Source organism: Crocodylus siamensis, chromosome 2 (assembly GCF_052110815.1).
Source record: "Crocodylus siamensis isolate JL-2025a chromosome 2, ASM5211081v1, whole genome shotgun sequence".
NCBI lineage: Eukaryota > Metazoa > Chordata > Crocodylia > Crocodylidae > Crocodylus > Crocodylus siamensis.
In genome coordinates, this window is record NC_143396.1 from 248,239,461 (window position 1) to 248,254,362 (window position 14,902).

The 14,902-nt window shown below is 47.6% G+C and overlaps 1 protein-coding gene across 1 annotated transcript; it reads right to left on the reverse strand.

Annotated features, from left to right (window-relative positions):
- Window positions 1–2,836, reverse strand: CFL2 (cofilin 2). The gene is made up of 4 exons (XM_090033594.1): window positions 2,537–2,836; window positions 1,231–1,538; window positions 1,060–1,136; window positions 1–968 (listed from the first exon to the last, which is right to left on the reverse strand). Exons 1-4 carry the CDS (start codon window positions 2,537–2,539, stop codon window positions 856–858), a joined length of 501 nt encoding a protein of 166 aa, XP_089889720.1. The 5' UTR covers window positions 2,540–2,836; the 3' UTR covers window positions 1–855.
- Between the last annotated feature and the right edge of the window lie 12,066 nt (window positions 2,837–14,902).

Genomic DNA, 14,902 nt, shown 5'->3' on the forward strand with positions numbered 1-14,902 from the left:
TTCTGTAATAAGCCACAAGTTTTATTGCAACGTGGCCAGCTGGGTTGTGTTTTTTTTTGATCTCAAAAACAGTGTTCCATTTAAGGCTCTTTTTAATACAGAAATTGCCATCATGAATGATGTTTTACAAAACAACTTTAGTGTTCCGAGACTCACATGGTAAACAGATAACCTCTACTCCTGTTCAGTAGTGTACATTCAATGGAAAACAAAAAGGCATCGTAACAGCTACTTCATTTATAAAGATATGCATGTAACAGGAATGAAAACTGAGGTACTACAATAGTTTGATGACACAGTTACAGCAACTTAATTGGCATTCCTTTGAGGGGGGAGGGTAAAACATATTACAAAAAAGTGCTTTAAATGCATAGTGTTGTGTGCTGCCATGTCACAAAAATAGGCTTGTCAAGGCAGGTGAGGTGTATGAATGCACAAGAGCCTCATGGAACTGCAATCAAGTGCAACTGTAAGTAATACTGAATAGAGTCTACCATCCGACCAGTGGACAATACTTTCAAGGCATTCAATTAGCTTACCCTTTGCTGTCTGCTAGACTATTCACATTAACTATCACATTCATTGTACATGTTGCAAGGAATGCATGCAACGTCAGTTTTGGCTAAGAGTATGACGTGAAAGCATTCCTTGGGTTCTACATAAAACTACCAGGATTAAACAGTCTAATGGCAATCACTGGTAGACTGCTTAACTTAATAACATCTTCTTCAGATGTGTAGGGAGGGGAAGTTGGCAGAGGGAGGGGACTGGGGTAAGGGAGACTAATGCTATTCCAATTGAATGAGCTGCAGAAATGGAAGCTCCTTAGGATCCAGATGGCACTTGTCTGTCTTTTTATAAGGGTTTTCCTTCAAGTGAAACTACCACATTGCCTCCCAGTTTCTCTCCAAGCGTTGAACGGTCCTTAATATCATCCAAACCATTTACTTGCCACTCATGTTTAATACCTGAAAGACAAAAGAACAAAGATGCATTTGCTCAGTACCTTAACTTCAAGAAGATATTGCAACTGTTTTGTGGGTTATTTGAAGTCTGTACCTGTAAATTTCTTTTTAATGGCATCTTTAGAGCTCGCGTAGATCATCTTGCTTTTTAAAGGTGCACTTTCAGGAGCCCTGTCCAAGGAAATAAAGTAGTTATTCAACTACCCATAATTAGGCAGGAAGTCAAGAACATCTGGTTTAGACAGCAAACTTTGATTTTACACACCAGAATATAAATACCAGATCTTCTTTCTTAGACTCCTTTGTCTCGTATGTGGCATCATACAAAGCATATCGGCAATCATTCAAAGGTAGTAACTTGACGAAGGATGTATAGGGGTCCTCCACGGTATCTCCAATATCGCCAACCAATATCTGCTTTGATTCCTCCACAATGATTTGTTTCTTGTCATCGCTTAAGCAGAAGAGAACAGCTTTCTTTCTTTTTTTGATCTCTTCTGGGGTTGATGATTTCCTTACTTTCATGTCATTAAAAACCTTTATGACTTCATCATTCACTGTCACTCCAGAAGCCTGCAAAATGAGACGAAAGGCATAATTTAGCCTCAATACAAAGCGCTCACCAGAGGACTGCACACTTGCCTGTACTGTAAGTTTACTCTGCAAACTATGAGCAAAATTCTAGCGCTCTAAAAACCTGAGGGATACAACACAAGGCAAAAATTGGGCCCTGAGTTACTCATTTGTGATCCCAGTAGGATCCTCTTACATAAAACTGATCAGTCAAACCAGACCAAAGATCTAATCCAGATGTCAAGTGACGACCTACGGACCTAGCGGCTTGACTCAGCCAGGTACAGGGGCAGCCGCTTCTGGTTTTTTTCCTGCGGTGGAACAAATGCGGCAGCGGTGCCTCCCCAGCCCTGTCATGCTTCTAGTTTTGCTGGGTGATGTCAGGCTGTAGCAGCAACACAAATGTTTTCTGCCTTGTGTCAGCCTAGCTTCAAAACGCGGGATTTGGCTTCATGCTAATACCCTCGGGAACAATAACGGAGGAGAAACCCCCCTCCCAGCAGTGCGGTGTGTGCGGGGGGGGGGGGGGGGCTGACTCTCCCGGCCCGGATCGGCTCAGAGCCGCGGCGCTGCCACAAAGAGCCGGGAAGCGGCTCCTTCCTCGGCCGCGGCCGCGTTGTCAGGGCCCGGGGCCGGGGCCGGGGCCGGGCCCACGAGCCTCCGCCGCACAAAGGAGCCGGCCCGGCAGACAATGCCAGCGCCACCGCGGGCCCAGGGCGGCGCCCGCGCTCTGCAGCGGCCCCCCAGCGCGGCGTCCCGGCCCACGCGGCTCCCCCGGGCAGAGACCCCCCCCTACCCCGCCCCGGCCGGCAGCGCGGGAGGCGGCGGCCGCTGCCCACCCCAGAGGGCCGCGGCCGCGGCTCCCCCCGCGGTGCGGGAAGCCCCGGCTGCGCCGCCCCCGGCCCCGGCCCCAAATTAGATTAAGATGGCGGCCACGGGCAGCGGGGCTCGGCGGCGGGGCCAGGCCCGCACAGCCCCCGGCCCGGCGCCGCCCTCACCATGGTGCAGCCGGGGGTCCCTGCGGCGGCTGCGTGCGGTGCTAGCGGAGCGGGCGCGGGGAGCGCTGTGCCGGGGCTGCGGGCGGGGACTCGGCCGGGCGGGCGGGGAGGGCGGTCACATGGGCGCTGTCTCCACCACGTGCCGCGCGCGGCGCGCGGCCCAACCCGGCCCCTGCGGCGGGTGGCTCAAGCCCCTGGCCCCCGCCCCGCCGGGCCGGCCGGAGCACGCGCCGCGAGGCGGGACGAGGCGAGCGGGCCCCGCTCTTGGCCCAGCCCGTCCTGCTCCGGCGGCACCGGGGCGGAGCCGCGCTCTCCCCACCCCCAGCTGCAGGCCTGGGGCCCGCCGCCGCTGCGAGAGACTCTGGCGCTGCAGGGCCGCGCTCCCTCCCCTCGCAGGGAGAAGCGCCGCGCGCGGCGGCCGCCCCAAGAGCCCCCGGAGCAAGGGACGCTGCTAGGCCAAGGAGGCGCCTCGCTCGCTTCTCCGCTGCGATAAGGCGGCGCCCAGCCTCCATGAGTTGATTTTCGCTCTGTTGACATAGGCCTTGTGTACGGGGCGCTTTACCCGCTGCGACCCCTCCACAAAGGGGATCCGCGTCCTCTGGGCACAGGGCCTTTACGCGGCGGGTTGTCACCCCGGAGACCCATGTGGTGGTTACACAGGCAGTGGCACTGTGCCCGTCCTCCCCACAGCCTAGGAGAGCCTGGAGAGGACGCCTGGCGGGTGAGGTGCCTGGGTGACCTGAAGGCAAGACCTGACCCAGGCAAAGTGAGGTCAAGTTGGGGTGGGGTGCCAGCAACCATTTCATGCCACAGGCTGGTGCTTCATTTAGGCTCATCTCAACTGCCTCCTGCTCAATGGCACCATCTGCTACAGCCATTGTGACAAGAGGTGCAGCTACGAGAGCAAGTCCCACACGAGCATGGCACCTCCACCACAACACCATGCAGGACTGGCCAGTGAAGGCCATCTAAGCATCATTTGGGAGGACAGCTGTGAACCACACCATCCCAGGCTGCAGTAACCTGACACTGTCTTAACAGATGAGGACAATAAAAAGATACTGATTATTGACATGGCCATCCACATCAACGGCAAGCTCTCAGTGAAGACCTGCAATGAAAGCTATCCAGGTACAGGACACTGGCTAATACCCTGAGAGAGAAGGGGTGTGAAATGACACGGCAGGCATCAATCAATGATCATTGGGGCACTTGGAGCATGGGACCCAAGCCACACGAGCATCCTGAGAGCCTGCAGAGTATCCCCCAGCTACTGAAAGTTGATGAGGCGCCTCACGATAGCTGACACCATTTCATGGTCAAGGGACGTCTACATCAAACAGTATTGGCCATTGTCAAGACCAAGAGAACAGACCAAGACCACCTGCTGGAAGGGGGATGGGGTAACACTAAACACCCCTTTGTGATACAGCTTGCAAAGACTGTTAAGGCCTTTGAATATTCCCCACGCTAGAAATTATATGCCACTTTATTTGAAGCCAGTGACTTGGCAATCCTTACAAACTTTGTACCAGTGTGGTTACCTTGCATGGGGTCCTGGCTTTCTCCTTTACAAAGCGTCACATTTAAGTTTTCTAACAACTTTACCACAGTCTAATTAAGGGTGCACGACTAACTGCATGTCTTAGATTGTGACAGTATATACAAGCCATGTAATAACTATCATTTTAACATTTTAATCTTAATCAAGGTGTATATCTGTCTGGTTGCACACCGTGATACTGGTCCTGCAGGTGCTTCCCACCCTGTTCCAATTGTTTTGTGTAATTGCCTGCGAGCCATCTGTTTCTCAGGATCAGAATGTCACCTCCATGTCTAAATGCCACTGTACTCATGTGCTTGCAGGAGCCATCATACTGTGCGTTTTGTTCTAGCCTGTCCCATGCTTTCTCTTCCTGCTGCTGTTGGGAGCCAAGCTGAGGTCCTGCATTCCTTTCTACCAAGTACAGGAAAGTACAAGTGCTAAACATGCTCATAGCAGGACTTGGTACAGTGCCATACTTAAAAAAAGAGATACAAAGGTGCTTTATAGGACAAAATGGGGGGGAAAAAGGAATGATTCTCCAGGAGTATTCCAGCCACCTCTCCATCTTTGAGAACTTGCCATCCCATGCCAAAATTCTGTTCGTTGTCACTTTGCACTTCATCTCTGACACAACTGATAGACAACAGAATGTCAGGCATTAAGAAGTAGGGCTGGAAGGGACCTCCATAGGCCACCTAGACCAAACTCTACCTAACAGCCCAAAGCTCTTCAGTATGCAGGAACCCAAATGAGACCCAAGAGTAACAGACCTTGATACATACCAGCTCCCCCTCCCCCCAGCATTCCTAGCCATTCCAGCCTTTCTTCCTGGTCAGTGCTCATGTTATCAGCACTGCAGTGGAGAATGGTAAATGTGATGTGTGTCTTTATTAGAAGTTATTTGTATTTCATTGATATATACCTGGTGTTTTTTCTTGCACCAGAGCTAGACAGCATCTAGAAAATAGGGCTGGAAGGGTCTTCAAAAAGTCATTTAGTCTATGGGTAGTCAGCCTTTTCTGGCTACAGGCTGGAATGACCCATCTTGGGTGGATATAAACTATATCCCTATCAACTCCACACTCTTGAGTTATAAACCTTGTCTGCACACTCAAAACACCTGCATTCAATGAGTCCAAGAGTTGGCCTGTCAGCATTTATTTACTGGTACAAAACTTAGAACTAAGTTTTTTTTCACCAGTATAAATCTTAGTAAGGCATTTTATATCAACAAAAAATCTCAAATGGATTTTTATTGCTGCATATTTATGGGAAAAGTACAATGTAGAAATATGCAAATTCTATTACATGATACTGTTAACAGGGTTTCAATGCTGTTTAAGTGCCAATATGCTTGAAATTGGTTGCAAAACAACATTAATATCAGAGCATACTTTCAGCATCTCCACAATCAATATGGGATAGAATTTTTGATATAGAATGTTTTTGAGCCAGGCTCTGACATAGCAAGGTAGGGCTATGTCCTTCCAGGTTCCCAACAAGATGGTTACATCCTATTCACATGAAATATCAGGGAGTACCATTCTGATGAATAATGATCTAGTATATCTAGCTGGGATCCTTATCCTTCATAAACAGGAAATTCCTTTGCTTGTTGTAGAATGTGTCCCTGATGCTTGTGACCAATGTTAGGACTACCTGTGGAAGCACAAATACAATCAGTAGCCTGCCCTCATCATCAGGCTCTCTATAAGTACCCCCAAATTGCTTGTCACTAGCAGGTCCAATGGTGTCTGACCCTATATTAGATCTTTAAATTGAAATGTCCTATAGCAAAACTGGAATGCAATGTATCACATGTAGTAAAACTTATATTGCCGTATCCTGCATACAGCATCTATGAACTATGGAGGTCTCCAATGCTGTGCTTTCAGAGCGCACAGGAGGATAGGTAGGCCTCTATTACTGGAAGAGTGATGGAGAGGCTTCATGAACTTCTTTCATGAAGTTGACTTGCTGAATCATAGAAATCATAGAAAAAAGGTTGAAAGGGCCGTAGGTAGTCCAGCTGCCTACTCAAGGCAGGATCATCCCTATCCAAACTACTCAAGTGTTTTTCTAGCTTATTCTTAAAACTACACAAACAACCCTGTCACACAATCATCAGGAACATTGCTGCCAAATGCTAAGAACACCCTAATCTATCACAGACAAAGCTGATAATCCTTCCAATGATGCCAATACTGAGGCATCATGTATCATAGCATCATAATTATCCCAATACTGACAGACCTTATGCCATGCTATGTGCTGCATCTCCAAGTAAACTGCTGACTTTCTACTCAGGTGACTCCAAGACTGGTTTGATGACAGTGATGTAGCAAACAGGTTCCATACATTCTGTGTCAAGGACAGCATTTTATAGACCACTGTTGGATGTGATGCCACTGGTCAAAGTCAGACATGAAGATACTGGTCATGGATTGCAAAGACATAAAGCAGCAGTGAGTGGGCCCAACACTTCTAATATCTGCTCCATATTGACACAGGTGCCAGTGGAAATGCAATGAGTTTTGACAAGCAGCCATCTACATACAAGATTAACACTTCAGCAGCACCTATGAAGATGCACAAGACAGAATACACACTTCATAGTAGTAGAATACAACCCTCTTCCTACCAAAACTCTATGGAGAAAGCTTTGTTCTAGCTCTGACATTTCTTATATTCAGTATGGAATTAATCACCGGATAAAAACCATCTTTTCCAGTCTGCAACTTTTTCTCCACAATGAGCTAATATATATATGTATCCCACACAATCCAGCAGGCTCTGGCACTGGGCTAAAAGCAGTCACATATTACAAGCTAAAACAAGCAATTCAGTAGGTTAGAAAGACATATCCAAAGCATGCAGTTTCCTCAAAGTAGATACCTAAGCATCCCTGATAATGTGTCCTTGGTGATTATTATTCAAGTGCGTCAGCATGTGCTTTATACTTGCCTTGCTCTACCTAACACCTTTGAAAATGGTGTTAGGTAGAACACTTCCCATTTTTCCCATGAACGCTTCCCATTTAACAAGTCCAGTATCTTCAGTGGGAGTTTTGTCTTCATAAGGACTAAGTAAAGAGCACAGATTCAGATCTAAATTTATATTATATAGAGCTACTGAGAATACTCTAGAAAAACCCAGTTAGAGATAGGCACAGAGTTTTAAAATCCCTGTGGTCTAATCAAGAAGAATCTTCTGTAAAATTAGACCATCCATGTTTCAATTTTAGTTTAATGAAGTTCCTGGTGTCCCCTGTTATACTATCTGCTGGTAGTCACAAAACCTATAACAAATGGCTGGGTTTTAACCTGGGCTACGTCAGAACAAGAAACTCAGATTCAAGGTGTTAAGTCAGAACAAGAAACAGGAAAACAAACCCACTTAAGGAATTTCCCTCTAACTGACACCCCTTCTAGACTTAAAGTAGCCAGTCCTATCCTTACTGCCTGCTGGTGCACGTGTGCATGTGTGGTGTCACAGCTGCTGCTGGACAAGGATTCAAGCCATGGAAAGTTTCCTCAGCTAGCAGCAGAGGTGACGTTTGCTCTTAACTGTTGCACCCTCTTCTCTTAGCTTCCCCTGCCTTGAGTTTGTCAATAGACTCTTAAAATTGCGCCCAATGCCCCTGGAAGCTGTTATTGTAATCCTTCAATGGTAACTGAGCAATTTTGTTGCACCATGAAATATTGCGCTAATTGGCTTCACATGCAAAGGGTGGGCTATCAGTAGGGGGAAAAAAAAGCAGCATGCAATTCATGCTGCCAGTGCTTGCCAGCTGGGGAAGGTTGAACTGGCCAGGATTAGGGGGAAAAATGCCACCTACACAGTGGTGGTGGCATCATCCTTGGCAACCTCTTAGGTCTATCAACAGTTTTGAGCTGTTTTGTGCTCTTCTCATTCAAAATACTCCAATATTCCATACTATATCCTGGGAATTGTCCACTTCAATCCCTGTCAGGTTACTCATATCCACTAGTTCCTTCCACCTTACATTCTGTTTTGACTCTGCTTGTCTCTGCCATTGAAGCAGTAGATAAAATATCTGTGGTACTGTACTTCTTCACATTAATTATGCTTCATGAATTCTGCTACTTCTATGCTTAATGTAATATCACACATGAGTCCAAATCTAAAACCCCCAAACTGAGCAGGGTCTTGATGACTGATACCCATATGTGCTGTGGGGAAATCAAAACTCTAAGTTTGTGTAATAATAAACACTAATAAAAAGAAATCTAAGTACCCTACAAACTTTGGGAAAATCTGATGCTGGATACTGCTGAGTTTAGGACCTCATCTTAAAAAAGGGTGGTCTTCCTCTTGGACAGGGGCAGGCAATTATTTTGAGGAGAGGGCTGCTTACTGAGTTTCAGCAAGCCATCGAGGGCCACATGACAGGCAGCCCAGGGCAGATTAATATTAATTTTCTAAATTTTTTAGGGGCCCCACAGGCTGGATAGAAAGGCCTGGCAGGCCACATCTGGCCCCCAGGCTGCATTTTGCCCACCCCTGTTCTTGGAAGACAGCATTTGTCTCATAATATGATTTCTATTCAATTCCAATCACAACCAAATCCTGGTTTCTTTAAAGTCAGTTCCAAAAGTCAAACTTGCTTTAACTGGTCACGAGATGCTGACTGTGCAGTTGGTACTGCACAGTCACTTAGTGCTTACATAACCATGTACTAAATGACTGTGCAGTAATCGGCGTTATTGCGCAGTAGTGTCCTGGCATGGGTGCCTACCTTGTGATGCTTACTGTGCAGTAGCTCATTACTACTGCGCAGTAATCAACATCACAGTTTATGTTCGGCAATGCTACTGTACAGTAGTAGTGAACTACTGCAGAGTAGTAATGAACTACTGTGCAGTAAGCATCTCATTTAGATGCAATCAGTGGTACTTATAATTCTGATCCAACTCCCATTGAAGTCAATAGGACTGGGGACAGAAGTTGCACATAAACTGGTTTAAGTGGTCAGAAACTGGTTTAAATCCGTAATAGAACAGAAGTTCAGTGCACATAAACCAGTTTCAAAATGGCTGAAACCTGGCTGAGAAGGGCTGGGGGCAGGGAGTGCTCTGCCCAGGCAAACCCTGGCTGGGGTCTGGGGCCAGGGAGGCGCGAGTGGAGTGGGGGTAAACTTTTAGCTGCTCTGCCTGAGTAAAAACTTACTGCTGGCTGTAACTGTGGACTACATATCACAGAGGCACCTGGAAGCAGGAAGAGGAAGTGATGAGCAATGCTGAAGAGTCCTGGTGCTGTAATTCTGGACTGAAAATCCTGAAGACATTGGGGGCAGCAGGAAAAGCAAACATACAGCCCATGGCTGTCAGAGAGCCACACTCTAGCACCCCCTGGTGGCTGGCTTGAGCTACTGCAGGCACATGGCTGCATTTTCTGAATCAAAAGTGAATGTCTGTTCAGTTGTTCCTCAGATTAATCTCTGCGGTTTAGACTAAGCTGCAAAGACTGAAATGATTCAGCCTCAGGCTTTTTGACTGTCTGTACTTAGCCCTGGAGCTTTTATTTTACATCAGACCCTTTAATTCTTCCAAGCTAGCTCAGTCACTAAGCTGGCCTGCCACAGGTCCCATCACAACTGTGTTACTCTTGCAATACCCCCTCAGCCACAGAGCTGCCTTAATACTGCCCAGGGCTTCCTTTTATCCTTATCGTTTAGGCTGGCAGTGCCTCCTAATAATGAGAGCTTTTGTTTGTCATGGGGTTTTGCTCCCATTAACTCATTAACCAATGTCATGCTCACATTAACCCTTTTCCTACTGTGTGGGGTTTATAGTACCCCATGGTACCTCAAGGCAATATGAATTATCAAACAATGTCTGATCATGAAACGAACATGTAAGGGAAAAGACTGCCTGTTTGCTAAGGATGTGTGTCTGAAAGGTACAGTGATATCTGGCTACAGAGTTGCTTTATGACACTGAAATTGCAACAAGGGAGCCAAAGTCACCTTTAGAAAACTTCAACTGACATATGAATCAGCAAAAATTTTCAGTCTGCTCCAGGAAAATGTAGCAAAATGCTAAATGATAAACAGGTTTCTACTAATAAATAATAACAGTAACCAGAAATGTTTACTAACAACCAAAGTGTTCTGCCTACTTGGGAAACCTTGTGTGGATCATCATTAATTTTGTATTTTCATGGAATGTGCAACATAAGCCTTTTCCATCACCTAGACATGTGTAAATGCTGCAGCCACTTAAAAAGTGCCAGTGCTTAAAATTAAGCAAACAAAGAAACCTCCCACAATATATAAAAAAGAAAAAACCAACCAACCCATCCTTTGCTTCTGTTTTTAGCCAAACAGCACTTCTTTTGGCTTGAAATAGTTTATTCTCTCTGATGTCCCTGTGCAGAGAATTGCTGCATGTAGAAATGTGAGGTAACAAGAACGTGAGGAGTGCCTGAGCTCCTAATCCTAAACCAAAGAGAACACTGATGAAAGGAATCCAAGTCACTGCTGCCTAATAGCACAAGTCTGGGCAGAAAGTAAGTATGTAACTAAACACCTAATTGGCATGACTTACTGTATGTGTTTCAATGTGGAGGACTCTGAGCGGTGTTAAACCTCATTTCATCTCCCAGCCCCAGCACATAGTATCTCTTTGCATTTGCCAAACTGCTCAGCAACTCTGTGCTCCTTTTTGTCATCCTGCAAGGATGCTTATGTATAAAACAGACTCCACTGGGAGTCTTGCTGGTCTGTGTCAAGAATTTGCGGTGGTGCAATAAAATGTTGGTGTATAAGAGCAGAGGGATGTTATCCAGAATGATGGTCACAGGAGAGACTCTTTTTCCATAGTAATTTCACCCTGTGCTACCTCTGCAAATATGCTGCAGTGTTTATGGCAAAAATTCTTTTCCCATGCAGTCAGAGGGACATGGCATGGATGGTTAGGAAACTGTTCTTATTATATGCCTTGTTTAAGCTGTGCTTTATGCTGTTGCTGTGTCTTTTTGCTGAGCACATTCCTCATCACCATGCAATAGTTTTTGCTTTCTCTTGAACATCAGGGCTTGGTACTTGGGCCTGTACTCTTTAACATCTTCATCAATGATCTGGATTCAGGAGTCAGATGTGAACTAGCCAAGTTAGTGGACAATACCAAATTATACAGGAAGGCGGTCACACCACAGGATAGACTGGGATACAGGCCAACTTGGATACACTCTGAAGGTGGGCCGACCAAAACCTGATGGCCTTCAATGCAGAGAAGTGTAAAGTGCTGCACCTCGGTAGGAAGAACCCCCAGCGCACTTACAGGCTTGGCAGTGCTATGCTCACTAGCACCACGACTGAAAGGGACTTGGGGGTCTTGACTGACCACAAGATGAATATGAGCCACTAATGTGGCTGACAAAGCTAACCAAACTCTGGCGTGCATCCACCAAAGCACCTCAAGCAAAACCAGGAAAGTCATCCTTCCGCTTTACTCAGCCCTGATGAAACCGCAGCTGGAGTACTGCATCCAGTATTGGGCCACCGTTTCAGGAAGAATGTAGAGAAGCTTAGAGAGTCCAGAGGAGAGCCACTTATATGATCCAAGGCCTGGAGGAAAAGCTGTACGAGGAGAGGCTGAGGGATTTGGGACTCTTCAGTCTGGAGAAGAGAAAGCTCAGGGGGACTTGCTGGCAGCCTACAATTACATAAGAGGAATGCATCAGGACCTGGGAGAACACCTGTTCACCAGAGCTGCACAAGGGATAACAAGGTCTAAGGGCCATAAACTCCAGGAAGGCCGATTTAGATTGGATATAAGAAAAAAGTTCTTTACGGTGCATGTGTCCAGGGTCTGGAACAAACTCCGTGCAGAGGTGGTGCAAGCACCTACTCTGGATTCCTTCAAAAAACAGGTTGATATACTTAATGCTGGCGTCAGTTGACCCCAGCTGACTTCCTGCCTATGGACCTGATGATCTCTTGAGGTCCCTTCCAGCCCCTAATGTCTATGAAATCTCTGAAATCTATGAAATCGTATGCAACTTTGGGAGCAGTATTGGTTAGCAGTTCCAGATTATTCTGCCTTATTCTCTATATGGTATGTCAGATTCTGCTCTATGTTACAGCAAGACTTCAACAGATTTGCTGAAACAAGTTCGGTACATTTTCCTTTAAATGTAGCCTGGATATAGGGAGAGAACTATCCAATTTCATAGGTTCCTCTGTACTGAACCTAGCAATTTATATAATTTTATTATATGAAAGAGGATGCAATTTCTGACCTACAAGAGATACCTGATTTGCCGCAGTTCTTTGCAGTAGAGACATCACCAAAATAAGATCCACATCCCCAGTTCCTACCACAACAGATGCTAACTGTTCCTCCTAGGACCTTGGTGGATCAAGTTACCAGCCACTCCCCAGTTCTGTGTAGGACAGGCTCTTTTTTTCTGACGCAGTGTTCAGTATCATGGTGGGCATAATCTTTCTTTCCTTGAATTTAATGGATTTTTTAAAATTTACATTGGTGTGAGCAGGATCAGGAAATGTATTAGATTCCTCTTTTATTCACCTCAGCATTGACTAAAAGGTTGTATTAGTATTGGATGTTTCTTCACTCTAGTAGAATCATATTGTAACACAGGTTAATTATGAAAAAAGGCCACAAACACCTTTCCTCATCTTGTAGGACCACATACAGGCTGGCCACAACTGCAGGAAAGACCCAAGGACTGCTTCATCTCTGTGACCCCTAGAGTTTAATCCACCACAAAAGGTACAGCAAGAGTCCTATCTGTCTTCCATGCTGATCTGCATAGGGGCTAGACAGTATGCAAGGTGCAGCCCCTGAGAGGGGATCACAGGTGGGCTAGGGACAGACACTACACATAAATCAGTTTAAGTGATCAGAAACTGGTTTAAACCTGTAACAGAACAGATGTTCAGTGCACATAAACCAGTTTAAGAATGGCAGAAACCAGTGTGAGATACACCTGGTTGAATGTAGTATCAGATTTAACTGATTTGGCTCAGACAGCGCTGACCCCAGTCCCCCCAGCAGAGGGGTTTGAGGATGCCTTCACGCCACAGGAAGTGGAAGCCCACCTCAAGAGAACCAGGGACACCACCCCTGGCAGGGACAGTATCAGGTACAGTCTCCTCAAAAAACATGACCTGGGCTGCCTTGTTCGTTCTGTTCTTTTCAACAGGTGCAGAGAGTTCTGGCGCATGCCCACCGTCTGGAAGAGGGCCATGATGGTCCTCATCCACAAGAAGGGGGACCCGACCAACCCAGACAACTGAAGACCCAACGCCCTGTGCTCCACTATAGCCAAGCTGTATGCCAGCTGCCTGGCAGCCCACATCATGGACTGGGTGGTGACCACCGGGGCTGTCAGTTGGAGCCAGAAGGTCTTCATGTCAACAGAGGGCTGCTACAGACATAACTTCACCCTCCAGATGGCCCTGGACAATGCCCAGAGGACCAGGAAGCAGTGTGTGGTGGCATGCTTGGACATCTCTAATGCCTTCGGCTCCATGCCCCACCACCACATCTTCAGCACCCTCCGCGAGCTTGGCCTACCAGATGGTATTCATCGACCTGGTGCAAGAGCTGTACAATGGATGCACCACAACCATCAGCAGAGAGACTGTGGAGATCCCCCTCTGGTTGGGGGTGAGACAGGGCTGCCCCCTGAGCCCCATCATCTTCAACCTAGCCATGGAACTGCTCCTTCGAGCCATGGCAGGTGTTCCTGGCAGGCTCAACTTGTATGGCCAGAAGCTGAGCATCCTGGCCTATGCTGATGACCTTGTTCTCCTTGCCCCCAATGCCATCCAGCTGCAGCAGATGCTGGACGTGACATCTGAGGTGGCCAGGTGGATGGGCCTGCGGTTCAAACTCGCCAAGTGTGCCTCCCTGCACATCGATGGCAGGCAGAAAAGCCGCATCCTGGACTCCACCCTCACGATCCAGGGCCAGGCAATGAGGCACCTGCATGACAGCAAGGCCTACTACCACCTGGGGATGCCCACTCGCCACCTGGACAAGCAGACGCTGGAAGAAACCATCAACGGGATCATGCAGGACCCCCACAAGCTGGACTCATCCCTGCTGGCCCCCTGACAGAAGACAGACGTGGTGAACACCTTTCTCATCCCCCATGTTGAGTTCGTCCTGAGAGGCTTGGCAGTCCCCAAGACCCACCTCAAGAAGGCGGATGCTGAGATCTGGCAGCTGCTGAAGAAGTGGCTGCACCTGCTGCTAAGGGCCAGCAATGAGATCCTGCATATCCCCTTCCGGCAGGGAGGTGCCAATGTCCCCTGCATGGGAGACCTCTGCAACATTGCAGTGGTCACCCATGCCTTCTACCTCCTGACCTGCCTGGACCCCATGGTAAGTATTATCACTGCCAGAACCCTCAAGGAGACCACCCACAAGAGGATCGCGAGACAGCCGACCAGACGTGACTTGGCCACCTTTCTCAGTGGTTCACTGGAGGGTGAGTTCAGCAGAGATGGTGGGGACTTTGCCTCGCTGTGGAGGTGAGTCCACAATGCCATGCACTGCCTCAGGAAGTGCATTGGCTGTGCCTGGACTTGGACCAAGGAGTGCCAGGAGCTGGGAGTCTCCCTGCAACCAGCCCCGCACGCTGACCACATCACCATGACGCCCCACACAAGGATCTTCCTGGAGTGGTTCCTGAAGGATGCTGTCCAAAACAAGTACACTGGCAACCTGAGGGCCAAGCCCGACCAGGGCAAGGTCTTCAATGTCACCTCAAAGTGGAACTCCAGCAACCACTTCGTGCCCAGCGGGAGCTTCACGCGCTTCGTG